The following is a 26,482-nucleotide window of genomic DNA, read 5'->3' as shown; positions in this document are numbered from 1 at the left end:
TCCAGTTGACACAGGAAGAGGGGTGCGGAGGCTAGGGGGAGGCCGCAGGGACCAGAGAAGGGGGGTCAAAGAGATCTGAGCCCAAAGTGGTGGCTGGAGAGGCCTGCGCCCCCTCAGGGCTTGCGCCAAGGGGGGAACCCCGGACTCAGCGGGGACAGGGGGCGCGCAGAAGGGAAGGTCCAAAGAGGCCCCCAAGTGTGCGCCGGGGGCCAAGCCCCAGACGGTGACTAGGTTCGGTGAGAGGAGCCTGGTAGCCCGAGCCGTGCTTGCGGCCCTGCCCCACGGCGCAGGCTCCGCCCCGGACTAAGCCCCGCCCTACGGTGCAGGCTCCGCCCCGGGCTAAGCCCCGCCCCACCCGCCCCGATCCGGAAGCCTTTTGCCCGCGCAGGCGCCCCAGGTCCCGAGGCGCCGCAGATCGGCAGGCGCCCCGGGCCCGCAGGCGCCCCAGCCCCGGAGCCCTGCCCGCCGGATCCCTCCGCCCGCCGAGGCGCCATGGTGCCGCCGCCTCTCTGCACGCTGCCGCCGGGCCCCGGACCCCCGCGCTTCGTGTGCTACTGCGAGGGGGAGGGCGGCGGGCCCGGGGAACGCGGCGGCTTCAACCTCTGGTGAGTACCGGGTCCCGCGGGGCTGCGAGGGGGCGCGGGCGGCTCGGCCTGACTGCCCCTGCCCCGCAGTGTGACGGACGCCGCGGAGCTCTGGAGCACCTGCTTCACGCCGGACCGCCTGGCGGCCCTGGTGGGTAACGGGGCTCCTGGGTGGCCGGGAGGCCCCCCGCACCACACACCTGCAGCGCGGACCGCCTGTGGGCTCGCAGGGGGCGGCCTGGAATTTCCCGGAAGTACCTGGGCACCCTTCCCACGGCCCTGCAGCTGCCCCAGGAGGCCTGGTCTTGCGGATTGAGGGTGTCCCCAGAGACTGTAGGGTCTCAGGCCCCTGATGACCAGCCCTTGTGCCCTGTAGAAAGCCCGTTTTGGCCTCAGTGCGGCTGAAGACATCGCCCTCCGATTCAGGTGAGCCTCTGAGCAGAGAGGCAGGGTGGGTGGGGAGCAGTGGATGTGGCCACGGTACTCAGCCCCCCTCCTTCCCCAGGGCAGCCTGCGAGCAGCAAGCTGTGACTCTCACCCTGCAGGAAGACAGAGCGTCCCTGACCCTTTCAGGGGGCCCCTCGGCGCTGGAACTTGACCTGTCCAAGGTGCCGGGCCCAGAGGCAGCCTCCAGGTTGCAGACACTGACACTGGGCTTGGCGGAGCGTGTGTGCAGCTTGGAGCGGCGGCTGGCAGGTAGGTGGGGGTGGGAACCCCCCACCTGGGCTCACTAAGGTCCCCCAGGCCGGGCCTGCATTCCTGCTTTCCACCCCCCAGCTGCTGCAGCGGAGGAGACGGCCACCAGCCCCAGGAAGAGCGCCCGGCAGGCGGGGCCTCGTCTCTTCTTACCAGGTAAGGCCTGTCACTTGTGACTCGGGTTGGGGCCGCACTGACTGTGCTGGAACTCAAGAACAAGCCTCAAAGTCCAGAGAGAGGCTCTGTCCTTGTGGTAGGGGGTCGTGGGCCTGGGGTCTTGCTGGACTCAGCCCCCCCCACTCCTGTTTCCCCAGACCCAGATCCTCAGAGAGGTGGCCCTGGACCTGGGGTCAAGAGGCGGTGTCCAGGGGAGTCTCTCATCAACCCCGGCTTCAAGAGGTGCCTCCCCGCCCCCCATCCCTCCTGTGCCCAGGGTCCAGCATGGACCCTGCCCACCCCTCCACACCCCACAGCGTCATCCCCTCTTCTCTCCCAGTAAGAAGCCGGCAAGTGGTGTAGACTTTGATGACCCCTGAAGGCACCACGGAAAGTGTGACGTCAGGACTGTGCCTGCGAGGAGAGGGCAGGGGCGGCCCCCAGGACCTCCTGCCGGCACCTGCCCAGCCTGCTGCCAGGCGGAACAAGGCCACTCCTCTAGCCCCTTCCCCGTCAAATAAACAGCTTCATCTGGCGAAAGTCATGAGGTCATGGACAGACGCTGGCTCCCGGGCCCGCGGGCTGGGCATGGGGCCGTGTCAGGCTCTGCGTTTCCTGGTGAGACTGCCCACCTCTCTAGCCCTGCCCACCTGTCCCTGCTCGGCACGCCCAGGAGCCCAGCCGGCTGTGCAAGGGTGGGGCTCTGAGAGGCTAGAAACCTTGTTCCCGCCCCAGGGGGCACATGCCTCAGTGATGCAGACCCCACACGATGGCCAGGGAGGTGGGGGGTGGTCTGTCTGCGCCTGGGCAGAGCTGAAGAATGTGGGGCCCGCCCTCTGGCCCGGAGTTGCCCAGACGGGGCTTCGCTCCCCACCCTCCCCAGCCATCCTGCCGCCCCACCCTGGCCTGACTGGTTTGGGAGCCCAATCCAGTCCTGCCATCCCCGAGGAGTAGGGAGATGGACCGCACCCCGCCCACCGGCTTCTCTTGTCTGTCCTCGTGGGCTGTTGTCTGGAGTTGAGCGGCCCAGGGTGGGCGTTCGGTAGTGGCAGAAACTGAGGGCCTCTGGTCCCTCCGATGCCCCTTCGCGCTCACTGGGGCAGAGGTGCCTTTATGGGGCTGCAGACGAGTGGGCAGGTGGCGGGGGGCGCTAGCGGGGGCGCACGACGGGCCGGTACGCCGCCAGGATCTCGGCGCTGTGGGGACACGTGTACTTGAACTCCTTCTCCTGCAGGGCGCAGTCCAAGTAGCGGCGGACGCCGCGCAGCTCAGCGGGGATGGGAGCTTGGCGGAAGTGCGCGCACACCGTCTGCGGGCGAGGGGCGCCGTCAGGGTCTCCTGGCGGGTCTGCCCGCCCCGCCCCGCCCCGCCCCGGCGCTCACGTTCACGACGTGCAGCTTGGGCAGCAGGCCGCAGTCGGCCAGCGTGAGCTGATCGCCGTCCAGAAAGCGGCGGCGGGACTCGCGCAGCTGCGGCTCGCGGCCCAGCTCGTGCTCCAGGGGCGCGCGCAGGTAGCTGTCCAGCTTGGCAAGGGCGCGCAGCAGCTGCTGGTACAGAGCTGAGAGCGAGGGGCCCGGTGAGGACCGGCCAGGGCACCTCTCCCCCCACCCTCGCCGCACCTCCAGACTCTCACCGTCGTCCTGTGCGGGCACTGGGTTCTTGATGAAGGCGGAGAACTTGTGAAAGACGTCGTTGCCCGCTGCGGTAGACTCCCTGTATCTGGGCGCCAAGCTGGGGAATCTGGAGTGGGAGGGGGTTCGAGTCAGAGCCCGCTGCCCCTTCCCGGCCCGCTCTGCCCTTACTGGGCTCTGCCCCGGGGGTGGCCTGTCTGTGGGCCCCTCTGCGCCCGGCCCTCACTCTGGGGGCCCCAGCATCTCCTCCAGAAACTCCTCGATCTGTAGCGTGTCGGTTTTGGCGTCACCGTCGCAGAGCAGGATGGGCAGCTGGGAGCCTGGGGCGAAGTCCTTCAGCACCTCCGGGGACCTGTGGGCATGAGGCAGGGCGGGAGGTGGCTGGCAGAGGAGTGCGAGGTCAGGGTCCCGGGGCAGGGCTCACCTGCGGGTGTCCACGGTGGTGAGTGTGAAGGGCACGCCCTTGAGAAGCAGAATCATGAAGAGCCTCTGGCAGGAGGGGCAGTGGCCCACACTCTCGCCGTCCTCGCTGGCCTGGAGTGGGGGACACGGGGCTGCCAGGGCAGGGGGCACACCCAGGACCCCTGTGGGCTCTTGCTGCCCAGAGGCCAGAGCAAGCCCAGGGTTCCCGCTCTCTCAGGCACAACCTCGACAAGTGGCCGGTGAAAGCCCTCGACTTGGTCCCTGGGAGGAGGGGTCTGCGGAGCTGCCAAGGGCCTGGAGGCTGGGCAAGGTGCCAGGATGAGGGGTGCAGGGGTGCGACCCTGGCTCTGGGGCCTGGCCCCTTGACCCTTGCCTTCAGAGCCTGGGCAGAGGCCAGGCCCCTGGGCACCAGGCCCTGCAGGCTGGTCATAAGGGTGGGTCGGGCCAATGGAGCTGTTTTCTGATTCATCCTGTCCAACTGGGCACCTTGCTGCCCCGGGCTCCAAGGGTGGGAGGAGGCCAGGACCTGGCAGTCCCTTCACAGGAATCACAGATCTGGGCACTGAGGGGGCTACCTGGCACAGCCCCTGAGCCCTGGCCTTGGGCTACCTGCCTGGCACAGCCCCGAAGGGGCTTTTTTCCCAGGAGAATGGGGCCACCGCAGCCCTTTTGGGGATGGCGCTCTCTCCCTTCTAATGCACCCCCGCCCCCAGTTACACAGCCTCCACGAGACAGCCTGAGCCCACCACCTCAGGAGACACTGCCGCAGACCCCCCTCAGCCTGCCCCAGAAAGTAGAGCCCCACAGAGCACCCGTCCCCGGGACCTCCCCCAGCCCAGGCAGCCTGGCACCTTGACGAAGAGCTGGAGCTTGCCGGCCTCAGCCATGGTGGGAGCCGCGGCAGCAGGGCCTGGGCGGGCCGGGAGCGTTCTTTAAGGTTCTCCGAGCGCCCCGCCCTCCCCAGCCCCGGCCCGCCCTGTGGAGTCACCTCGGCCGGGAAGCCTGCCAGGCTCTTGCGGGGCGGGCACGAGGGAGCTCAGAGCGGACCGAAGCCCCCAGGGCTCCCCGGGGAGGGAAGGGGCCAGAGTGGTGGGGGAGGAGGCAATGGACTGGGCGGGGCAGCTCTGGGTCAGGGTCGGCCCCGCCCTCCAGGGGACGCCCCGAAGGCCAGGGAGCGGGGGAGGTGGGAATAGCCTGGCCACAGCCTCAGTCTCCCCACCTGCCGACCAGGGCGCCACAAGAGTGGGAAGCCACTTGGAAGGGACGCCCCCTTCCCACCTGTGAGCTGTCCCCGGGGCGCGCCCACCCCACGCCCCTGCCCCTCCCCTGTGCGGTCGAGATGTGTTTCTCCCGGTTCTTAACCTTTGAAAAGAAGAGCTCTTGGTGTTAGAAGCCACAAGTTTCTGACCCATGGGAACCGCCCTCCCCTCGGACTGGAAGGAAGGGCCAGAAGAGGCTGGGGGTTGGCAGCCTCCCAGGTGCGCGCGCACCTGCCCCGTACAGGCCGCTCGCAGCGTCTCCCGCCCGGGGCGGGGCCTCGGGGCCGGGCTGTGGAGGCGCCGCGCCGCCTGGTGGCCACCGTGGGGTCTGCACGCGCCTTCCTCCAGCCCAGGGCCCCGCCCCTACCCTGCCCGGGCCCAGCCTGACAACCCCTCCCCAGACCCAGCACTGGTCAGGGCCCTGGGCACAGGCCCCGCCACGAGCCGGGCTGACCTGGACGTACTGTGGCCTCGGGGCCTGGGCCTCCGACCGTCTGACACCACCATGGGCGGCTCTGCAACCGCTGGTAGGGGGTCACCAGCTGGTTTCCTGCTTCCTGTCACACAGCCCATCCTGGAGGAGGGCCCGGACCCTCCACACCTGGACCTGCTCACCGGATGGCCTGTGTGTAAAAACACCCTCACACGTCCATTAGGAAAATGGTGCAATGAACAGGTGGCTCAGAATAAAGGAAATAAAACACCCAACCGCACACACGAGGTTTCATCGCACACTTATTTCAAGAACAAATCAGAGCAAGATAGATAATGGTTTGTGGTTCAACGGACAGAAATGTGGCAACCATGTTCTTGGCAAGGATGTGGGGAAACGCACTCCTGGGGATGCCCCTGGTAAACGGCAGTGCCTCTGGGACGTCCCTGTAAGTACACGAAGGATGAATCAACGGTCTGCAGTCCCCCGGGGGTGGGAGCCTGGTGCAGGATGGAGGGCGGGTCCCACTAGCCTGAGGTTTCCTGGTGTTATGGCTGCCCCCTCTGAATTCACAGCCCCCACCCTCAGAATGTGACTGTATTTGGAAATGGGGGTGATCAAAGTTGAGGTCATGGCAATGGGCGCTAGCCCCATGACTGTGTCCCCATAAAAAAGGCAGATATGGACACCTTCACACACTCAGACGGAAGACCCTGTGTGGAGCTGGAGGCAGAGAGCCAGGCGATGCTCCTACAAGCCAAGGACACCGGAGACGGCCAGAAGACCCCCAGCAGCTGGGAGAGCAGGGAGCTCTGGAGGATCCCACCTGCCAGCACCTCGACCTTGAACTTCTGGCCCCCGAGGGTGAGAGAGTAGGTGTCTGGTGTGTAAGCTGCCTGGTCGTGGTTCTCTGTTAGGGTGGCCCTAGCAAAGCAGGCCAAGTGGGAGAGAGAAACCCAGCAAACGGAAAGCACCTCGCGCTCGCGCCTGCGGCTCTGAGCATGCGCGTGCGCCTGCAGTGGCCTCGGACACGGGAAGCACAGACGCGCCGCCCGTGCTTTCTCCGCCTGCGTCGTCTGAACCGCCTACCACGTTGTGTGCCAGCCTTAACAGGACCACAGCCTCCCCGCCGCCCCTGCCACATCCGCAGAGCAGCCGCCGGAGGGGCCGTGGAGCTGCCCGCCCTGCCCCTTCAGGGCCCGCGAGGGGCCTCATCTCTGGTGAAAACTCTTCTCTCCTGAGCTCCTGCCTGCGGGCCCTTTCCAGCAGCACCTTAACAGCTCTGTTAGAAGGGCCAGTGAGGGGAGAGGAGCCCAGCCCCTCCTCCAGGTTGACCCTGTCTGCGTCCCCCAACTAGAGCCCGGTGCCTGCGGGCAGGCGCTGTGTCCTGGCATCCAGTGGGTCCCCTTCACCCCACACACCACCCGCCACACACAGGCTTGCATGGACTTTATTTATTAAAACAAACATCTGTGCGCTATGTACAGGTCTGGCTCCCAGGTGGGAGGGCAGGGGACCGAGCTGGGGTGAGGGCAACGGCAGCAGGAGGGGTGGGGAGGGGGGTCAGGCCCCTCGCCTGGCCGGCGGGGCCAGTGTCTCCATTCCTGACCCCCGGCCCGCCGCCCCTGGCAGCCTCCCTGCGGGAAGCCAGGGTGAGGGAGCCTTATCCTAAAGCAAAATAAATAGGCGCCTCGGGTGGGGCCGAACCCACCCCTCCCCTCAGCCCAAGGCCGGCAGCAGCCACCATCCAAACTGGGTGTAAGAGCTCAGCCCGTGGGGAGGCCAGGTCCCGCCAGGAGAGGTCGGGCGGTCCTGGCAGCCCGGGGCACCCCGCGGCCTTGGGAGTAGTGGGCAGAGCTGGGCAAGGGCAGAGGCCAGGGGCCGGCCAGACCCCAAGGCTTTAAGGCAGAGCAGGGTGAGGGTGTGCGCAGCCCGGGGCGGGCCAGCCTTTGGCACAACGAGGGGAGGGCGGCACGGCGGCCGAGGGGGCAGGGCTGGAGGGGGCTGAAGCCCTTGGTCCTGGACCGCTCACTCCAGGGCCTGGCAGGTGGGCGAGGGGGGAGGGCACACGTGGGACCTCGGCCACCGCCTGACTTCTGTTCCCACCGCGTAACCTCGACGCAACTCCAGCGGTCAGCAGAGCGTGTCCGTGTTGAAGGAGAGCTGGGCCTGTGGACAGCGACAGGCTGGCTGGAGTGTGTGAGCCCGCTCCCGGCCCAGGCCGGCCCTTTCGCCGGCCCTCCCGCCTCTGTCCGCTCCGAGCTCCCTCTCAGTGCCGGGCTTCCCGGTGGTCTGCCCCTGCCAGGCCGGTGGCTGCTGGTCCCAGGCTCTGCTCCGCCCACCTCGGTTCTGCCTGGCTCCAAAACGCCCTCCGTTTCCAAGGTGCTAGGAGGTCGGCGTGGTCTGTCTCCCCTGACTGCGCCCAGGCCTCCCAGATCCACTCTACTCCCGAGTATCGTGGGTCCCTATGCCCTCGCCCCAGCTCAGAACAGCCGGGGTCCAAGGCCCCGCCTCGCCCCGCCGTAGCCCGGCCCTGCCCCTCCCGAGCCCGGCCCCCGTCCCAACCTGAGCCCGGCCCCTCCCCCTGCGGAGCCCGACCCCCACTCCCAACCGAGCCCGGCCCCCGGCCAGCCCGCGGCCCTGACCCGAGCCCCTGGCTCACCCGCTCCTCCTCGAAGCTTATAAGGCCCTCATCCTCCGTGTCCAGGTCCTCAGGCTCGTCGGCCACCAGCGCCCGCAGCTCAGTGGGGGGAGGCCGCGGCCGGAACAGGCTGAGCAGGCGGCACAGCGGGGACTGTAGGCCCGAGGGCGGCTCCGTCTCCTGCTGCTCCAGGTTGTCGCTCTGCTTCTTGGCGAAGTTCACGAACACCTGGTGGGCGGGGGCAGGGGGTGGGCGGGGGGCCGGCCCAGCGGGGAGGGCGACCCCAGCCCAGGGCACTCACGTTGTCCAGGGTGGTCTGGCTGACCGAGTAGTCCTCGACGCCCAGCACGCCCACCACCTGTTCCATTTTGCTGAACACCTGCGCCAGCGAGATGTGCTCGGACTTGAGCTGGTACTGCACCTTCGTGTGGTGCCGCTCCTGGGGGGCACAGAGGTCAGAGGCCGCTCGGGCGGTGCCCCGTTCCCCCCGCCCCTCAGGCCTTGCCCACCTTGAGGATGGCCTCCGGGAAGTTCCTGTTGAAGAACCGCACCACGTCTTTCACGTTCTGGCTGCTCTTGGTCCTCACCGTGATCATGTAACCATCCCCGAACCTGCGGCACAGGCTCGTGGCCACACCCCAGCCAGCAGAGGGGCCCAGTCTCAGCCTGTCCCCGTGGACCCCCCGCCCCCTGTGACCTCGGCCGCCCCCGCCCGGGACCACGCCCCCCTGTGCCCCTCCCCCCAGGCCCCCACCCCCTCCCTCGCCCCCCTGTGCCCCCCCAGGCCCCTCGCCCCCCTGTGCCCCTTCTCCCCCAGGCCCCCCGCCCCCTCCCTCGCCCCCTGTGCCCCTCCCCACCCAGGCCCCCGCCCCCTCCCTCGCCCCCCTGTGCCCCTCCCCCCCAGGCCCCCCGCTGCCGGGGCTCACCGGTTCTTCAGATGCTGGATGCTACCCAGACAGCGCAGGCGCCCGTTCACCATGATGGCCAGCCGCGTGCACAGCGCCTCACACTCCTCCATGCTGCAGGCAAGACCCACAGGCTGGCACGGAGTGGAGGGCCCTGTGGGGGGGGCGGGCGGGGCGGGGCACGGGCGGACCTGTGTGAAGTCAGCACCACCGAGCGCCCTGTCTTGATGAGGTCCAAGATGAGGTTCCAGAGGAAGCGCCGGGCCTTGGGGTCCATGCCTGTGGTAGGCTCATCCTGGGGGTAGTGCCAGGCTCAGCCGCTGTACCCTGTCTACCCCGGCTGGCCCCACCAGCTGCTTCCCACCCGGCTCACCAAGAACACAAAGATGGGGTACCGATCCTCATCCCACCCTTGGGGTCGGTCACCAGGAAGGTGAAGGTTGGGGTACCTGATCTCCAACCCACCCCATCCCCTATCCTCCCCCATCCCCCCAACACACCCCATCCCCCATCCTCCCCCATCCCCCATCCTGTACCCAGTGCCACCCCTGGGCTCACCAGAAAGATGAAGGCTGGGTACCCGATGAGGGCAATGGCTGTTGACAGCTTCCGCTTGTTCCCTCCGCTGTAGGTGCCGGCGGGCTTGTCGGCATACTTGGTCAGCTCCAGCTTCTCCAAGGCCCACTTCACCACCTGGGAGTGACGGGAACGTCAGGGACCCCCCCTCCACACCCCCACGCCGGCCGCCTCCCCCGCCGGGCAACCCTCACCCGCGCCTCGTCCTTCCAGGGGATGCCCCGGAGCCTTGTGTACAGCTGCAGATGCTCCCGGGCCGTGAGCTCGTCGAACAGGGCGTCGAACTGCGGGCAGTAGCCCAGGCTCTGCTGCACCTGGAGTAGCTCCTTGAGCACGCTGGGGACACAGCGCCGTCAGCACCAGGGCTGCCGCCGGCCCGCCGGCCCGCCCGCCCAGGTGCCCGCCCGCCTGCCCGCACCTGTGCCCGTTGACGAAGGCCTCGCCCCCCGTCGTGCTCTCGTCCCCCGTCAGCATCTTGAAGGTGCTGGTCTTGCCCGCGCCGTTGACGCCCAGGAGGCCGAAGCACTCGCCAGGACGCACGCCCAGGCATAGGCGGTCCACGGCCAGGATGCGGCCGATCTTCCGCGACTTGTACACCTGGCGGAGGTGAGAGGGCAGCTGCTCAGCAGGCCCCGCGAGTTCCCATTGGGTCCCAGCCTGCCCCGGGCCCCGCCCCCAACCTACCCCGGGCTCCGCCCCGCCCCCACTCCCCGGCTGCCCCCAGCCTGCCCCAGGCCCCGCCCCCCGCCTACCCTGGGCCCCGCCCCCCGGCCTGCCCCCAGCCTACCCCAGGCCCCGCCCCCAGCCGCCCAGGGCCCACCTTGGTCAGGTTCTCGATTTTGACCATGTCGTTGTCTGCATCTCCCCTGAGCACTCGCTGCCGCTCGCTGGCCACATCCACGTCGTCCTCCACGGGCTTCGTGGACACGGGCATGCGCCTGGGGGGCGGGGGCGGGGCAGCGCGTGGCTGATGCCACCTGGTGCCCGCGCACCTGGGCCACGCCGGAGGGCAGTGCCCAGCCCCGCCCCCACCCGCAGGGCCCGCGCACTCACTGCGGCTGCCGCAGGAAGTTGTACTGACACATGATGGTCAGGAGGAAGCCCACGAAGCCCTCAACGGTCATGGCCACCAGGCCCCTGGTGACGATGTCCCACTCGAAGGGAGACTTCATCTTGTCAACCTGGCCTGCGGGGCAGCTGGCTCAGGGCCGGGGCCTCAGGAGCGCCCGCTTGCCCCCAGGTCTGGAGCCCGCCTAGGCCCCCCAGCCAGGGGCCGCGCCGTCAGCCCCGCGGCCTCACCGATCTTGGCGTAGTACTCGTTGATATACTCGTTGTACGCCATCTCCATCAGCCCGTGGCCCAGGTTGTAGTTGGGGAAGATGAGGAAGCAGCTCTTCAGGTAACTGTTGACAACCTTCAGGTCCTGGAGGGTCACGGCGGAGCGGGGGGTGTCAGGGCACAGCCTCAGCCCTGCCACCCCCCACCTCACCACCCCGGCCCACCTTGTCATGTTCAAAGAGCTGTAGGAGGAAGGTGGCCACGGTGGCGGTGATGCCGATGAAGAGGTTGATGACGATGAGAAACACGTAGGCCGAGCTGGGGACCTCGAACCAGAAGGAGGCCGGGTACATGATGGGTGTGATGGACCACCTGCGGGTGGCAGCCAGGTGGCGTCACTGGGCCGTCGGCCTCCTGCGCCCCGCCCCACCCCCACCATCGCCCCTTACCCGTAGAGCAGGAACAGGGAGAGCACGGCCGGGAAGTTGGTGGGGGACGTGTAGGCCGGCAGGTCAAACACGAACAGGATGAGGACGCAGCAGGTGGCCGGGACCAGGTAGTTGAGCTACCGAAGCAGGGGTGGCAGGTGAGGGGCCAGAGCCGGAGAGGCCTGGGGACAGGGGCGAGGGTCCCCAGAGCAGGACGGGGGGCCCAGCGAGGGGCAGGGGGGCGGGGGACGGCCGGGGGTCTGGGAGCACACCATGTCCCACACGTAGTTGGCCAGCCAGTAGATGACAGGGTTGCAGCCGCTGACAAACTGTAGGTGCTTGGCCTTGGTGGACTTCTCGGCCACCAGAAAGACCACGAAGCTGGCCGGCACGAAGGACATGGCCACGATGATGAAGATGGCGATGACCACATCGGTGCCCTGCAGCCTGGGGGCGAGGAGGCCCTCAGCCCTGCCCGGCACGCGGTCCCGTGGCGGCGCCCACCCCCACCCCCACCCACACCTACAGGTAATCCAGAGAGAGGCTGGCACTCGTCTTGTTCATCGGGTGGTTGGTGACGGTGATGCCTGCAGCACAGGGGTGGCCTCAGGACCTGCTCTGCGCCTGCACACCCGCCCCACCCTGCCCCGCTCACCCACCGTAGGCCGCAGGGTTGCCCTTGCTCTTGGGCAGGTTGGCACGCAAGATGGCATTGTTGAGGCTGTTGAGGTAGGTGGGCATGCTGTGGTAGCCCTTGTTGTTGTAGAAAACCTGCGGGGGCACATAGAGAGACCCCCCAGAGCCTGTCATCGCTGCAGACCTTGGGGGAGGGCGGGATGCGGCAGGGCCCGGGGCCGAGCGGGGCTCACCTGGGCAGCCCTGCGTACTGCAATCCTCCGCACCATAGCCGGGGCCCGGGCCCCAAACGAGGCTGGGATGGACTTCTGGACGTTGCCAAAGGTGATGGCCCCGTACCTGGGCGAAGCCGACCGCCTGTGAGGCCAGGCGGGCAGTGGGGGTCTGCTGCCCATCCACGGCCGGAACGCCCCTCCCCTCTGCTCACCGGTGCAGCCGGAAGCGGTCAGAGGTGAAGAGCAGGTACTCGGAGACATTGTGGCCCGTGATGTCAGTCAGAATGTCACCCGTGACCACCCGCATCTGGGGCGGGTGCCCGCCTACACCGCCTGGGCAAGAGAAGCCGGTGCCCTGCCCAGAGCAGGTACAGCGGACGGGCTCCCGCACCAGGTGTGGAAGGGAGGGCGCCGATGTCCAGTTCTCTGCAGGCAGAGCGCACAGTCAGCCCGGCCCCCGCTTTCCCGAGCCCCAGGCGGCCCCACTAGCCAGTACCTGACCCGGAGGTAGGCAGCAGGTCCTCGTCCAGGGTCATGGGGGAGTCGGATGGGGCGGGCGAGGGTGGGGGCGGCACGAAGTTGGACAGCGGCAGCCCCTGCGTGAAGGACTCCAGGCACATGCTGTCGAAGAATCGTGCGGCCAGCAGGCGCGACTCACCGCTGCTCAGGTTCAGCGTGGGCCCCAGTGAGCCGTTGGCCGGAGACTTGAGCACACAGGTGGCTCCCACACCCGACGGCAGCCTGAAGGTGCCCACCAGCTGCTGGGGCCCAGCGTCGGGGGACAGTCGCAAGCTGGGAAAGCACAGAGCGAGCCCAGACGGGGGTCAGGCCAGCCCCCCAGTCCCCGCACTAGCCCCCGCCCCCCACGGCAGCCCTGGTGCTGGCTCACCGGTATTCCCGGCGCTCCTCGTTGGCGTAGGGGATGAAGTTGCCACGGGGCTGCGTGTAGTTGTGGTACTGGGAGGGGGACAGGACCAGCGGGGGCAGGTCGCCTGGTGGGAAACGCGGGGAAGCCTGAGCAAGCTCCTACAGCCTGCCAGCACCTCACGGGCCCAGGCCCCTCTTCCTAGTACCCACAGGGGACCCAAGCTTGGAGTCTGCACCCCAAAGGAACCCCAGAGTGTGCCCACCAGCCTCAGCTACTGTGCCCAGGGCCCCCCCATGTGGCTCCCAAGCAGGCGGATGTCCGGATATCTGGCTAGGCAGCCTTACCGATCTCTGGGACGGAGAGCGCCACGGTCATAGCCACGCAGACGAAGAAGGCAGGGAGCAGGATCTGAGAGGACAGTGCCTTGGAGTTGCGCCGGGCGCAGTGGAAGCGCTTCACCAGGAGCCCGTGGAACTGGCGCACCTTCAGCCACCAGCCCTCCAGCTTGCGGCTGCCCTGGCCAACCCGCGCGAGGGTCTCCGCCTCTGCCTCTGCACAGGAGGCAGGAGCTGAGCACGGGCCCCGCTCCACCCTCCAGGGACCCTCCCGGCAGTACCCAACAGCCCCCACCTTGCAAGCTGACATTGTCAGGGTCCTGCAAGTTGTCACAGAGAGGGCGGTAGTCGCCGTAGACATCGGTGTAGCCGGCCCCCTCGTCACCACGGGCAGAGCCCACCGAGGATGCAGACTGCAGCGACACCTGCGACTGGGCCAGCTCCGCGCACCGCGCCAGGTTGCCCGCAGGACCTTCCGCCGATACCGGGTCCGCAGCCCCCGGTAACACGTCTTTCCTAGACTCTTTCACATCTGCAGAGGTGCCAGGGGAGACGCGTGGGGGCTCAGGGCGGTCTTCAGCTGCAGGCCTCCACACTCCCGCACCCACCCACCCCAGGCAACAGCCCCAGCCTGACCCTGGGGTCTCCTGGCTCCCTGTTCCCACCTAAAACCCTTGGCCCCCAGAGACAGCGTAAGAGTGACAACCCTAGGCTCGCGCTCAGAGCTGGCGGAGCCAGGGTATGGGGGCAGAGCTGATCAGCAGCTCTGGAGTCTCACCTGCCTCACTGTTCTCCAGCGACTGGTCCTCCTCCGACACCTTAAGGAACACTTCCTCCAGTGTCGTGTCCATCAGCCCAAAACTGCTCAAGTGCAGTGCATCCAGACTGTGCTCCAGGTGCTGTGAAAGAGCTGCGTGAGGCCCACCTCAAAGAGGGTGGCCGCGGGGCAAGTTGTGCCCACCTCTTGGGCAGCCCCGCCTCCTCTACTGGCCCCGCCCCAGTTCTGCCCCAGTCCCAGAGTCCAGTCCTGCCTCCTCCACCAGGCCCGCCCCCTCCACTGGCCCCGCCCCCGACCCCAGTCCTGCTTCCTCTACCAGGCCCGCCCCCTCCACTGGCCCCACCCCCGACCCCAGTCTTGCTTCCTCCACCAGGCCCGCCCCCTGCTGGCCCCGCCCCTGAGCCCAGGCCCGCCTCTTCTGCTGAACACACCTCCTCCACCTCCCCCACTTTCTACAGACCTCTGCCCCACCTCCTCCATCACCCCAGCCCGGACTCAGACACCTGAAAGAGGCGCTCAAAGGCCCCCTTCTTGGCGGCCTCACTGGGCAGGATGTAGGAGAGCTCGGTGCTGGTGTCGGAGACCAGCAGGCAGGAGGCCACATGTTTGCGGATGAACTGGGAAACCTGGGACTCGGAGCAGCTGCTCAGCTGGGCTGGACCTGGGGGGCTGGCTGTCAGCCCTGGCTCTGGGAGGGTAGGAAGAGCTTCACTCAGGGGCTGGGGGAGAGGGTGGGCCAGGCCCAACTAGCATCCTGGGCCCACTGGGCAACACAGTGAGAGCCAAGCCCCTCAACCTCACTGGTCTTGAGGAAGAGTCTGGGGCAGGTGGCTTCCGCACAGACCTTGGGGACCCCCGGGCTCTGCAGGCCGCTTAACCAGCGTGAGGCGGTAGCCGTCCCCGTAGGCGCCCTTGAGGAAGAGCGGTGAGCCACAGCACTTGAGCTTCCCGTGGGAGATGATGGCAATGCGATCCCCGAGCAGGTCAGCCTCATCCATGTGGTGGGTGGACAGGAGGATCGTGCGGCCTGGGGGAGACGGGGGTCAGAGGGGCGGCCAGGTGGGGCCGGGCAGGGGGCTGCTCTCTGCACCCTCGGCGCCTGCTCACCCGGCTTGTACTTCAGGATCAGGTCCCAGATGGCGCGGCGTGCGTAGGGGTCCACGCCGGCCGTGGGCTCATCCAGGATGATGGCCCGGGAGCCACCCACGAAGGCAATGGCCACCGAGAGCTTGCGCTTCATGCCGCCGGACAGCGTCTGCACCAGCGAGTGCCGTTTGTTGGAGAGCTCCAGGTCCTCGATCATCCTGGGGGCAGACGGGAGGTAAGCCGCAGGGCTGGGGTGCTGCTGCTTGCAGCCTCGCATCCACCCAAGCCCCACCCACTTGTCCATCTCCTTGCGGATCTCCTCCTGGGCCATGCTCTTGAGCCTCGAGTAGAACCAGAGGTGCTCCTCCACCGTGAGCCGGTCGAAGAGCACATTGTGCTGGGGACACATGCCCAGGTTCTTGCGGATCTCGTCCATCTCCGTGCGGATGTCATGCCCGTAGATGGTGGCCGAGCCCGACGTAGGTGGGAACAGGCCGGTGAGGATAGACCTGGGTGGACAGGTGAGGTCACAGCCCCACCTCCTGCAGGGAGCCCTCCCTGCCACCCACCCCCCGGCACACACATGGTGGTGGTCTTGCCAGCCCCGTTGTGGCCCAGGAAGGACACGACCTGGTTCTCATAGAGGTTGAGGCTCAGCTTGTTCAAAGCCAGCTTCTTGTCGTTCTTATAGACCTTGGTGAGCTTGTCCACGCAGACTACCAGCGGCAGGTGGGTGGGTTCCTCTTCCATGCCCCGTGTCTCCTCTGCACGGGGGCCAGAGTGAGCACCAAGGATGTCCTCAGCCCCCCAAAGTCAGCAACTGCCCCAGTCCCCACCTGGTGTCCACTCACCCAAGCGCCGGCTCTCCATGGCACAGGCTTGATCCTCCTCCATGACGCTGAGGCGGGGGGTGCGAGCCCATGGCCAGTTCCACTCCCATGCCTCCGTCCGCCCGCTGCCCAGCCAGTAGGACTTCTGCAGTGGGAAGTACCAGGGCCGGGGCAGCCCGTACATGCCTATGGGGAGAGGGGAGGCTGACCCAGGGCCTGGGGTCAGTGTCCCCCCCCATGCCATGTGTCCCCCTAGAGATAGCCCCCTTCTCCTGTTCCCCTCCCCTCCAAAGGGCTCGGTACCTGGGTGCACAGCCTCAATGTACCACGTGAGCACCCCATAGACGACCGCATCTACCATCAGCATGGTGACAGCCAAGAGCAGGTTGAAGTCATCCCCTTCCACGGGAGACTGGCTGAATGTGTGCCACTGGATGCCCACGCCTGCCACCTCGTACAGAGCAAAGTACTTGGAACCCAGGCCAAAAGCTGTCGTGGACATCAGGGACTGAGGAGACAGCAGTGTCAGTGCAGGAAAGGAGGCCGGACACCCCCAAGCCTGGGCCACCCCCATGACCCTCACCGCGATGCACTTCTCGAAGGCGGTGATCTTGTCGTGGGCCACCTCCTCACGGATAGCCACGTACATGTAGGGCACATAGCTCAGGAAGTAGATGATTCCGCCGCAGGCCGAGGCCAGCTTGGCCTTGGAGTACAGCACGGACACCAAGAAGCTGGGGGCAGGCAGGGCCACGGGCCGTCAACCACACCCGAGTCCTGGGTCATTACTCGAAGCAAGTCCACCCTCCAGCCCGCTGCTGCCACACAGCACTCACCAGAACATGATGGTGGCCACGGCGTAGACAGCCAGGAAGAGCCAGATGATGAGCACGTGGCTGTGCGCAAGGACCTGGCCGTACTTGAGTATGGCGGTCAGCGCCGTCACCGAGATGGAGAGCTGCACGCAGCCCGTGATGAACCAGGCCACCCAGTGCACCGCGTTGTTCAGGCCCATGGTCTTCATCACCTGTGGGGCAGCAGGGCAAGGGGCTGCCCACGGCTGCTCCCCACCTGTACTCCTCTCCACCTCTCACCTGTCTCCATCGCCCCCCTCCTCAGCCCCACCCCTTCCCTCTTCTCCCCTCCTCCATCTCCCCCACCTCCTTCAGCCGGTGCTCCTTCTCAGCCACAATGTGCTGGATGGTCATGGCCACAGAGTAGACCCAGGAGATCACCATGCAGAGCGGCATCATGTGCTCGATGACAAACAGAAAGCTGGGGGGAGGGAGGGGCGTAAGGCGGAGGCGGGTGGAGGCGGGCGGACGCGGCGCCCGGCGCGCGCCCAGCGCTCGGTTGGCACTCACTCGTCCCGCGTGTAGCACGGGTAGGGGAACATCTGCACGTAGTTGCCGGGCTCCACCACGTCGTGGCCCACGAAGGTGTCGATGATGGCGCGCTCCATCATGTCTGCGGGTGGGAGGAGCAAGAGGATGGTGGTCAGCGGAGGCTGCGCCCCGCCCCCCGCGGCCCCAGGGTCGGCCCTCACCCTGGATCCAAACGAAGCCATATAGAAAGTAGAAGCGGCCGCCGGTGTTGGGCCCCGGCCGCCAGTAGGCCCGGCGGATCTCGTTGGTTTTCTCCGTGAAGCTTGAATTCTGGCGGATCTTGTAGTGCACGTGGGGCGGCAAGGAACCGTCCTTGCGGGTCTGGAAGATCACACCTGGGACAGGAGAAGGGGCGGGGCGGAGGGAGGGGAGATGGGCGGGGCCGAGGCGTGGGGCGGGCCGAGGCGTGGGGCGGGGCCGAGGGGTTGGGCGGGGCGGGGCGGGTGACTGACCGTAAAGGGGGACCGGGATGGGAAGGTCTCGGGCAGGGGAGAGGCGGGGGACCCGGGCTGGGGACCTGCCCAGGGGGCTGGCTCACTAGCGAACACGGTGACATTATCCTGGTAGGCCTGGTTAAGGGTGTAGTTGACAATGCTCTCCTCATCTGGAAAACCCTTGAAGATGTCCACGCTCACCTAAGAGAGGACAGTCATGAGAGGCGACCTGGGCACCCGCAGGGCCCATGGGGCCCACCCACCCACCTTGGACATGAACTGGATCCAGCCGCAGGCCGCATTGTCAATGGTGTCCAGCTGCTGCAGGAGGACTGAGCCGTTGGGCAGTGAGAAATTGTCCTGGCGCAGGGCGGGCGGCAGCTCCTCGGGTGACAGGCTCAGTGCCTCCGGGTGCTGCCGCAGCTCGGCCACATACTGGGGGAGGGGGAGACCGGTTCAGAGGGTGGCCTGGGCTGGCCAAGGGGGCCCTGCCACACCCGCCCAGCCCGGCCCCCAGCACCTGCTGCAGCCAGCGCAGGTGTTGCTGCAGCCTTCCCTGCTCCAGGTAGCTGCGGATCTCCGCCGAGATGTTGAGCCACACCTGGGCGTAGTGAGTCACGTTGCCTACAAGGGCGAAGGTCTCATTGGCCTGCAGAGGGTGAGGGCAGAGCATGGGGCTCATGGAAGGACGCCGGCCAGCAGCGGGCTTCTCACTCCTTACCTCCCTCCGTGGCTGGAGGCCACCCACTGGCCAGTCCCCACCAACCACCAATCTAGGTCTGGCCAGATGGCCCCTGGAAGCTCCAAGGCCTTCCCTCCCAGGCCTCTGCTCAGCGCCTCCCCTGAAACCCCCTCTGCCCGGCTCCCAGGAAAGCACAGCCTCCCCAGCCCCTGCCACCAGCGGTGTCTTCCCCGGCCCTTTGTGGGACCCCTCCACACACGTCTCGAGTGGCCCTGACACTTGGCCCTCACCTCCCCCCATGCTCATCCTAGGGAACCCCTCCACAGCCCTCCCCTTCCTGCACCATCTCCAGCCCTGGCTTCTACTTCTTCCAGACTGCAACCCGGGAGGGCCACAGACACTGCTCTCAGCTGGTCCCAAACCACGCAGATGCCCTGCCCAGATCGCACCCAGCGGACGACGCTCTGGACGGTCTCTGCCTGCGGCCCCTCCTCTACCCTCACCAGTGCTGCCCAGCCCTGGTCATGCTCAAAGAGCCAGGACCCTGCGCCACACCAGCCAGGCAGGGCATCCTCAAGGCAGCCTTCAAAGTGCCCCTGCACCTCAGACTTGCTCACAGGTCCCCTCACCCAGAGAGCCAAGCCCCGGAGTTCTCAAGAGCCAGGGCTGCACCCCTCTCGTGCCAATTCTACCAACCGCCGCCCCCCCACACTGCGTCCCCAGCCTGCAGAGCCCTCTGCCCAGCTCCCTCAGTTCCTGCCCCAGAGGACACAGGCAGCCCGCGGCGCACACCTTGAGAATGACACGGTCTGCCTCGGAGCCCGCGGGTGCGTACAGGATCTTGGGGTTGCTGGTCATGAGGTGCACGAGGAGGCCCAGGTTCCGCTGCTCCTTGCTCGTGAAGCCTAGGGAGCTCATGTTGCCCCTTCGCAACGCCTCAGGCTCGATAGTGCTGGGGCAAGCAGGCGAGACTCGAGGTAGGACGGGGCATCGGCAGGGAAGGGTGGGCGCGGGGCTTCCGAGTGGGTGCAGGTGTCAAACAATTGGCATGGAGTAGGGGACCATGGACCAGGACCAGGGAGGGGGCATCAGAGCCAGGCCTGGGGGCAGGCCCAGCAACCCCCGGCTTCCTCACCCCACCCCCTGCCACCCACCTACCGGTTGTTGCCACACAGGATGGGCTGCAGGCCGGCCCAGAGCTGCACGAAAGCGGAGCACTGGCCCTGCAGCGCGTCCGAGGGGGCCGGGGCTGCAGCGGACGGGGCCCCCTCCTCAGCCGTGCTGTTGGAGCCGGGGCCTGCCCCAGCCCCAGTGCCGTTGGCTGCCCCGCCAGGGCCACTGGCTGCGGGCCCAGGAGCCCGGCCTGCGCAGGCGCCCTGAGGCAGCAGCAGGGCAAGGGCTGAGAGGACGTCCACGTCCCGCAGGACCTTCTGGGCATCCAGCAGGTCCTCCAGGAGTGCCTGCAGCCGCGGTGGGGGTGGCGGTTGCTGTGGGGCGGCAGAGCCATTGGGGGCATCCAGGCCCAGCTGAGGGGAAATGGGGCGAGTGGGCAGACGCAGGCCCAGGGGCAGGCGCAGGGTCTGGGGGCCGCTCTGCAGGGGAGGCTGAGGTCAGCGTGGAATGGGGAGGACACCCGCAGGAGACACAAGAGGCGAGCAGGGGAGCAGCCCGGGGGTCAAGGAGCACCAACCAGGGACGGGAAGACAGGCTGGATCGAAGGCCCAGGGCAGGGGACCCAAGGGCAGCTAGGCAGAGCCCGGGCCCAGGCACTCCCGAGGAGCCCCAGCACACCCCCTCGCCCAGGTGCCAGATCTGCAGGCCGGCTGGCGGGCAGGCCTCACCTGCTGGGCGATCTTGGCTGCATCCAGTTGGTTCCGGAGCTCAGCAGCCAGCCCCGAGAAGCGGTGAGCACGGGCTGCAGCCTGCCCTCTGCAGACTGCGTCCCGGTATCCCTGCAGTGCTGTCTGTTGACCCCGGGGCACAGTGAGGACCCGGCCCAGCTCCCTGGAGCCTGGCATGCACGTGAGCTGCTCCAGGAGAGCAGGGGCCAGCAGCAGCTCCTGGGGGCAGGGTGCAGAGGAATGGCTGAAAGGAGCCCCAGCCAAGAGGATACCAAAGGCCTGGCCCACAGGGCCCAGGGCTTTACCCTGCCCCACCCAGCGGGCGGGTCTGAGACCACCCAGGTCCTGCAACAGCAGGTGGGGGCAGGGGGAGGGAGAGAGACGCATTCCCACCCTGCCTCCTGGGGACAACCACCTACTCCTGGGGACCCCCTCACCCTCAAGGGGAGCCCTCTCTTCACCCACCCAGAAGCAGGCAGCGTGTGTCCCTCACCTCCATCCGGAACAGGGGCTGCTGATTCCTGGGGGGCCCTGAACCCCCATCCAGGCCAGGCGAAGGGCCAAAAAGCAGGCGATAGACCTGAGCGTGAGGGGGTCGTGGCTCAGCTGCTGGGGCTCCAGCCCTGCACCCCCACGGGAGCCGGCGGGGGGCCAGGGCCAGGGCTCCCCCAGGAGCAGACACAGGAGCCCTGCACCCCCACGGGAGCCAGCGGAGGGCCAGGGCGGGGGGCCAGGGCCAGGGCTCCCCCGGGAGCAGACACAGGAGCCCTGCACCCCCACGGAAGCCAGGGGAGGACCAGGGCAGGGGGCTCCCAGGAGCAGACACAGGCGCTCCACTGAGGCTCCTGGCCCTCACCTCAGGCAGGTCCACCTGGGCGGCCAGCAGAGCCCGGGCCGCGCTGTCGGGCAGCGACAGGTTCTGCGTCAGGAAGCGCCACAGCTCCCGCGGGTCCCTGGCCACCGAGTCCAGAGAGAAGGAGGACCCTGGACAGGCAGAAGGACAGGGCTGAAGGCCGGCCCTGCCCGGGGCCAGAGAGCCCTAAAGGGCCTCAGAACTGAGCTCCTAGCAGCTCCCACTGTGGCTGAGCCACGGTGACGGGCAGCAGCCACCAGGTGAGCACCGGGCAGGGGTGTGGGCGTGGGACCCGCGGCAGGAGGCACCCGAGCCCGGCTTCAAACCCCGCTGACCGCTGACCGAGGGCTCCGGCACCGCCCCGCCCCCAGGCGCACCTGCAGGTCGGGCTGCGCGGCCGTCCAGGGGGTCTGGGCTGGCGCTAAGGGCTTCCAGGTGCTGGCGCAGCGCCTCTAGCTCCGAGCCCAGGCTGGGTCTCGCCGGGTCAAACAGGTTGCCCTCCTCCACCACGCGGTTGAGGCGCTCCAGCAGCTGTGTGACCCTGCAGCACCACTGGCCATCACCTGCAGGCCGCCAGGCCCAGGGTGGGGCAGCCGGGGGCGGGGCCCAGGCCCGGGGCGGGGCAGCCGGGGGCGGGGCACTCACGTGGAGTTGGCATACTGAAGGAAGCCAAACTCGTCCCGCTGGCCCTCGGGGCACAGCGACTGCATGACCGGCAGGATGCCGGCGGAGGTGAGGGGCGCCGCCGTGTAGAAGGCTGGGGGGCAGGCGAGAGGGCCCAGGGCCGGGGAGGGGCGGGGTTGGGGGGTGGGAAGAGACAGAGGCCGAGAAGAGAGATTTAGAGAAAGTCAGGAAGAAAAGCAGCTGCAGGCAGCAGACAGGAAACAGAAGGCTGAGTGTTCTAGTGCAGATGACCCCAGCAGGTCAGAGGTCAAAGGGCATCTCGCCACCCCTTCCCCACAACTGTTAGAGCATCCCTCTCCCCTCCACCAGCCAAAGCCAGCGCTCTGACTGCTTCACCAAGAACACAAGGCGGCACTGCCCCCAGGGCTCAGGAGCACAGGGGCCCTCCTGGGCAGTGACCTCTGACCTCTCTGGCCAGCTGGTTAGTAGAGTGAACGCAAGAGCCCACTAGGTCTGAGTGGACAGCGGCCAGGTTCTGCAGCCCTGCACAGCAGGGCCAGGCAGCCCCACCCTGAGTGACACCGGGGAGCCTGACCAGGGAGCCACCGACGTCCAGGGGACTCCAGCCTTGACCTCCCACCACCCCACCCCCACCCCACCGAGCCAGCTGTTCCTGACAGCAGGCAGGGGCCCTGCAGGACCCAGCTGGCCAGGAGACTCCGTTAGTGCAAGCGAGGGGTGGGGGAGGGCGCAAGCTTCACCAGGAAGCCCCTCAGGGCTCCTGAGGTTGCCCGGGCCAGCCGGGAGGCGACCACGCACTTACAGACTGCATGCAGGCCCAGGAGGAGGACAGAGACCATGCAGGGCGGGGAGGGGGCAGAACAGAACAGAGGAGACAGTGAGACCCAGCGCCACGGTCACCCCAGCCCAGCCAGGCGTGGGGCGTGGGACCGCGGCGGGGACGGGCACCCCTGTGCCCGGAGGAGCCGTGTGCACACCGACGGGTGTGCGAGACGCCATGAGGGCCGCCTGCCCGCCCCTCCCGGCCGGGCCCCCAGAAGCCCCTCACCTTCCTTCACAGAGATGGTGGGCTTCTTCTGCCGAAGCCCCAGCAGGATGAAAAACAGGACGAGCGGGATGAAGATCTCGAAGGCCAAGACCCACTGGAAAGGGCGGGCGGAGTGAGGCCACCTGCCCAGGGCGGGACAGGACACACCCAAACCCTACTCTCCCTCAGAGAGACACCCACCCCTCCCAGGGCCAGCCCAGCCCCACTGAACCCTGCGTGCCCCGCCAGGGGCCACAGGTCCACCCAGGTCCCCCAAGCCCACAGAGATCACAGCCCCTTCCTTCCAGAACCTCTTTGAGGAGCGAGAGGGTCAGTGTTCTCTGGCTCAAGCGAACCAGGTCTCCACACCCAGTCCAGATGTGCCTCGCTGAAGGCCGGCAGGGACAAATCAGGCAGCTTGTGGTCCACGCTGACCCACGCGTCGCCCAGCTCCTTGCCTGCCTGCAGGGCCGCCTGGGCAAGATCTCAGAGGATCCAGGAGTGTCTGGACTGGCCTGTGACTCCCACCCCCGCCCCCAGGGTCAGCCCTCCTCCCTGCAGCTGTAGCGCCATCAATCTCCCCTGCTGGCAAAGGCCTAAGAAGGTGAGGCCTGGGTGAGGGGAGGGCCTGGCTGTAGCCCTGGGCCCTAAGCCTCCGGGAAGACCTGGTCAGGGGTCTGACAGCACCCCCCCCGCCCCCTGACCCTGAGACGCAGGTGCCTCCTGCCCCAGCCCACCACGACCCCAGGTGGCTCGAGTGGGCGCGGCCCTGCCTGCCTGGGGCCTCTGATCAGGGTTCCCTGGGAGACTTGGCTGCAGGCTGAGCACCGAGGTGAGCCCTGCTGGGGCCTGCCTGGAGCGGGAAAGAAGTGCCTGGGGTCCAGACTTCCCTCCATTCCTGCCTGCACCCCTCCTGGCTCAGGGAGGGCACGGTGGAAGGGGGAGGCGGACCTTGGGCTGGCTGCTCTTTGGGGGCCCCTGGCCCACCCGAGGGCACATCCTGACCCCTACCCCTACTGAGCTTCTGCGGAGGCACCAAGGTTCCTTTAGCCTCACCCCCACACCAAACTGACTTCAGAGCGCTGACCCAGCGGTGCTCTCTCTGGCCCAGGGCCCAAGCCCTGGTCCCCCAGGGCGGGGCCAGATGCTGCTGTGTTTACTGGGTTGACAATAGGGCTCTGTGGTGTGGAACACCCTGCTGTGTGTCTGCGCCCCACGCCCGCCCCAGCCCGTGCCAGCCTCCACCCCCGCCCTGAGCCAGCAGCCAGCCTGAGGCCAGCCCAGGAGGCATCGTGGACCAGGACAGGCGCCTGCCGCCTGCACACCGAGCATGGCTGGGGTCACGGCCGCTGAGCCGGCCCCACCCACCCCCACCCTGCCTCCGGGCACCTCCACGAGTAACTGCAGCAACCGGCCTGCTGTCTCCTCATTGCTATAGCAACAGCCGCACATGAGCTGCTGGGAGGAGGGAGGCCTGCTTGGCGGGCGGGTGGCCAGAGGGGCATCTAGTTACCGCAGGCAGTGCAGGTTCAGCCCCACCTGGGCGCCCCACCCAGCGGTCTGCAAGGTGGTCAGACCCCTGGCCCTGGAGACGGGCCAGCGCCCCGTGTGTCCCCTCCGGGCCCTTCCCGCTGCGTCCAGAAGAGAACAGGTGAGGCCTGAGGATGGAGGCGCTGCCCCCGACTGCAGGGACCTGGTCCCCCCAGGAGCAGCCAGAAGCCCCAGAACAGACCGGGATCCAGACCGAGGTCCAGACCGAGGTCCACACCGGCAAATGGAGAAACCGAGGCGCAGAGCTTGGGGAGGTGGAGCGAGCCAGGCACAGAGAGCCTCGGTTCCTGCCCCAGACCAGGCTTCCCCCAGGGCACATATGCACCCTCAGTGAGGCACGCAGCACGCAGGCAGACCCTCTGCCAGCCAAGTCCAGGGAGCCAACTGTGACGCCCAAGACCCTCCCAGAAAAGTGGACGAGTGCGCCGGCCACCTAGCCTGCCCCAGCTCCCTGCGTGAGCCCAGCGAGGCCTCAGCCACCTGGAGGAAGAATTCCTGCTGTGTTGTGGCCACAGGCCAAGGACCTCCACAAGCCCAGCCATCCCTGGGGGCACCATGGGGCAGGGCAAGGAAGGCTCTGGGGAGGCCCAACCTGACATTCGGGGGCTACTCCTGGGTGTAAGTCAGTGGGCACCTCCCCCCTGCTTGCCAGGTGCCCACTTCCCTGAGCCTTGGGGTCCCCAGGAGATGCTGGGGCCCTCATGGGAGCCTCTGCTCCTAGCTCCCATCCTCCCTGCCAGGAATTTGAGGGCTGACACTGACGCATGCCCACGTCCAGTCTCAATCCCTCCCCAGGGCCCCGCCCTGCTGGCCCCAGTTACCCAAAACCTGCAGCAGAGGAGGCAGCACCAGAGGCTGCAGGTCTGATCCACAAGCCCAGTGCCAGCCAGCCCCGGGCGCCGCGGGCAGGGAGCGAACACAAGCCTGGCTCCCTGCCAGGGCCAGGTGCCCAGGGGAATCCTGCCAGGCCAGGGTGATGACGGCTACCCTGCCCATCTGCAGGTCTGGGTTTCCCGCTGTGCACTTTGAAACCCCTCTCAGGGAGGGGCCCAGGCAGGAGCAGGTCGGCTCAAGGGGCCCCGGGGCCAGGTGGGACAGGAGCCCCCAAACTCCAGAGGAGCAGGAGGATGCCTCCACCTCAGGTTCCATCTCCAGACCCCAACCTGCCCTGAGCCCCATGCTGGAAAATCCCCAATGTCCTGTCAGGAACCCGAGCTGCCCAGGCCTCGCTGCGATGTGGCTGGTGCCATCTGGGCAGGCCAGCAGATGCCCCTGCCCTTCCCAAGGCCGGAGCAGTGGCGGTCAGTGTGATGACACCCATACCGCCCCAGCCCCACTCCTCACCGGTGCTTCAGCCCCTGACAGCTGCTGTGCCCTGCACCCCCAAGGGTAGGGCAGAGAGCTGGGGAGCATGGTGGTCAGAGGACCCAGTCCCGGGGGGAGGCCGGGTTGGGGGAGTAGAGAGTGGACCGCTTCAGGGAGGAGGGCCCCGAAGGACAAAAGGGTGCGGCAGGGCCTGGGCGGGCCGAGGCAGGCACAGCGAGGACGCGGCGCGAGCCCGTGAGCGAGGGTCGGTGGATGTGTGCGAGGAGAGGCTCCTGTCCAAGGACAGAGGGCTGCGCCTGGAGGAGGGGCAGGGTCCCTGCAGGGGCACCAGGGCTGGGCCCAGAGACCTCAGCGCCTCTGAGTCGGACCCAGACTCCCAGCCGGTCCTCTGCCGGGGGAAGCAGGGCCTCCCGCTCCCCCAGGAGCCGGGGGCCACCTTCCAGCCCTGAGGCTGGCCCGGGAGAGCGCGTTGCGGAGGGCGCCCGCCCCGTGACTCAGCCGAGCTCCACGAATGTCAGCGGACGCGGGCGGCGGGCCGGGTACAGCCAAGCCCCCTCTCTGGAGGCCAGAGCGCGGGCAGGGGCGAGGGCAGGAAGGGGCGACCACCCGCCGCCCCGCCCGCCTGGGGTCCACGCGCGCCCGGCCGGGCCGCCGCACGTGCGCGCGGGGAGCGCGCCGCCGGCCCCGGTGCCCGCAGCCTCCGGCTCCGGCCGGCCCGCGGCGCCGGGGGTCGCTCACCGGGCTCCGGCGCTTCAGCGTCACGTTCTTCCAGAGCAGCAGCTGCAGCTGGTGCAGGAAGCCCATGGCGGGGCCGCGCTCCGGCCGCCTCCGCGCTGCGGCCCGCTCCTCTGCGCGCCCCGCCGCCCGCCGCGCCGCTCGGCATCGCCCGCGCGGGGCGGGGTCTCGAGCCTCCGGGACCGGCTCGGCGCTGGCTCCGCCTCGGCGGCCGCGGCGGCAGCGACTCGCACCGCCCCCCGCCC

At 68.0% G+C, this 26,482-nt stretch overlaps 3 protein-coding genes across 4 annotated transcripts; 1 reads left to right on the top strand and 2 right to left on the bottom strand.

The window, feature by feature from the left end:
- The first annotated feature begins 365 nt into the window (after nt 1–365).
- Nucleotides 366–1,980, top strand: PAXX (PAXX non-homologous end joining factor). 2 transcript variants are annotated; one of them, XM_070378642.1, is made up of 7 exons: nt 366–605; nt 675–735; nt 961–1,010; nt 1,090–1,280; nt 1,362–1,436; nt 1,595–1,679; nt 1,781–1,980. In XM_070378642.1, exons 1-7 carry the CDS (start codon nt 493–495, stop codon nt 1,797–1,799), a joined length of 594 nt encoding a protein of 197 aa, XP_070234743.1. In that variant the 5' UTR covers nt 366–492; the 3' UTR covers nt 1,800–1,980. The 2 variants fall into 2 exon arrangements, with proteins under 2 accessions (XP_070234743.1, XP_070234742.1); XM_070378641.1 differs by having other exon boundaries at nt 1,777–1,980.
- A 190-nt stretch (nt 1,981–2,170) lies between these two features.
- Nucleotides 2,171–5,433, bottom strand: CLIC3 (chloride intracellular channel 3). The gene is made up of 6 exons (XM_070378640.1): nt 4,342–5,433; nt 3,492–3,601; nt 3,294–3,419; nt 3,070–3,176; nt 2,819–2,994; nt 2,171–2,745 (listed from the first exon to the last, which is right to left on the bottom strand). Exons 1-6 carry the CDS (start codon nt 4,375–4,377, stop codon nt 2,587–2,589), a joined length of 714 nt encoding a protein of 237 aa, XP_070234741.1. The 5' UTR covers nt 4,378–5,433; the 3' UTR covers nt 2,171–2,586.
- A 1,181-nt stretch (nt 5,434–6,614) lies between these two features.
- Nucleotides 6,615–26,412, bottom strand: ABCA2 (ATP binding cassette subfamily A member 2). The gene is made up of 48 exons (XM_070378639.1): nt 26,241–26,412; nt 22,647–22,740; nt 21,599–21,710; nt 21,331–21,494; nt 20,957–21,084; nt 20,594–20,680; nt 20,101–20,319; nt 19,418–19,785; nt 19,052–19,211; nt 18,098–18,226; nt 17,845–18,012; nt 17,682–17,778; nt 17,305–17,478; nt 17,123–17,225; nt 16,919–17,033; nt 16,595–16,785; nt 16,342–16,492; nt 16,062–16,266; nt 15,780–15,944; nt 15,512–15,692; nt 15,225–15,437; nt 14,950–15,146; nt 14,687–14,869; nt 14,346–14,530; nt 13,843–13,963; nt 13,360–13,596; nt 13,074–13,280; nt 12,751–12,853; nt 12,358–12,653; nt 12,074–12,287; nt 11,880–11,985; nt 11,670–11,781; nt 11,537–11,597; nt 11,283–11,457; nt 11,032–11,147; nt 10,807–10,954; nt 10,604–10,727; nt 10,358–10,490; nt 10,125–10,242; nt 9,723–9,901; nt 9,499–9,640; nt 9,287–9,421; nt 8,920–9,023; nt 8,750–8,842; nt 8,333–8,435; nt 8,125–8,262; nt 7,845–8,051; nt 6,615–7,351 (listed from the first exon to the last, which is right to left on the bottom strand). Exons 1-48 carry the CDS (start codon nt 26,304–26,306, stop codon nt 7,316–7,318), a joined length of 7,263 nt encoding a protein of 2,420 aa, XP_070234740.1. The 5' UTR covers nt 26,307–26,412; the 3' UTR covers nt 6,615–7,315.
- Nucleotides 26,413–26,482: the final 70 nt, after the last annotated feature.

Source organism: Bos mutus, chromosome 11, assembly GCF_027580195.1.
Source record: "Bos mutus isolate GX-2022 chromosome 11, NWIPB_WYAK_1.1, whole genome shotgun sequence".
Lineage (NCBI taxonomy): Eukaryota > Metazoa > Chordata > Mammalia > Artiodactyla > Bovidae > Bos > Bos mutus.
This window is presented reverse-complemented; position numbering and strand designations above follow the sequence as displayed.

Bases quoted from the DNA above. Each gene is read 5' to 3' on its own strand.
- PAXX (XM_070378641.1), top strand. From the start codon at position 493: ATGGTGCCGCCGCCTCTCTGCACGCTGCCGCCGGGCCCCGGACCCCCG. The intron at 1,281-1,361 runs GTAGGTGGGGGT...TCCACCCCCCAG, and splicing joins CTTGGAGCGGCGGCTGGCAG to CTGCTGCAGCGGAGGAGACG. The intron at 1,437-1,594 runs GTAAGGCCTGTC...CTGTTTCCCCAG, and splicing joins GCCTCGTCTCTTCTTACCAG to ACCCAGATCCTCAGAGAGGT.
- CLIC3 (XM_070378640.1), bottom strand. From the start codon at position 4,377: ATGGCTGAGGCCGGCAAGCTCCAGCTCTTCGTCAAG. The intron at 2,995-3,069 runs GTGAGAGTCTGG...CCTCGCTCTCAG, and splicing joins AGTGCCCGCACAGGACGACG to CTCTGTACCAGCAGCTGCTG. The intron at 2,746-2,818 runs GTGAGCGCCGGG...CCTCGCCCGCAG, and splicing joins CCAAGCTGCACGTCGTGAAC to ACGGTGTGCGCGCACTTCCG.
- ABCA2 (XM_070378639.1), bottom strand. From the start codon at position 26,306: ATGGGCTTCCTGCACCAGCTGCAGCTGCTGCTCTGGAAGAACGTGACG. The intron at 15,945-16,061 runs GTACCGAGCCCT...CTCTCCCCATAG, and splicing joins CATTGAGGCTGTGCACCCAG to GCATGTACGGGCTGCCCCGG. The intron at 15,693-15,779 runs GTGAGTGGACAC...GCCCCCGTGCAG, and splicing joins CATGGAGAGCCGGCGCTTGG to AGGAGACACGGGGCATGGAA.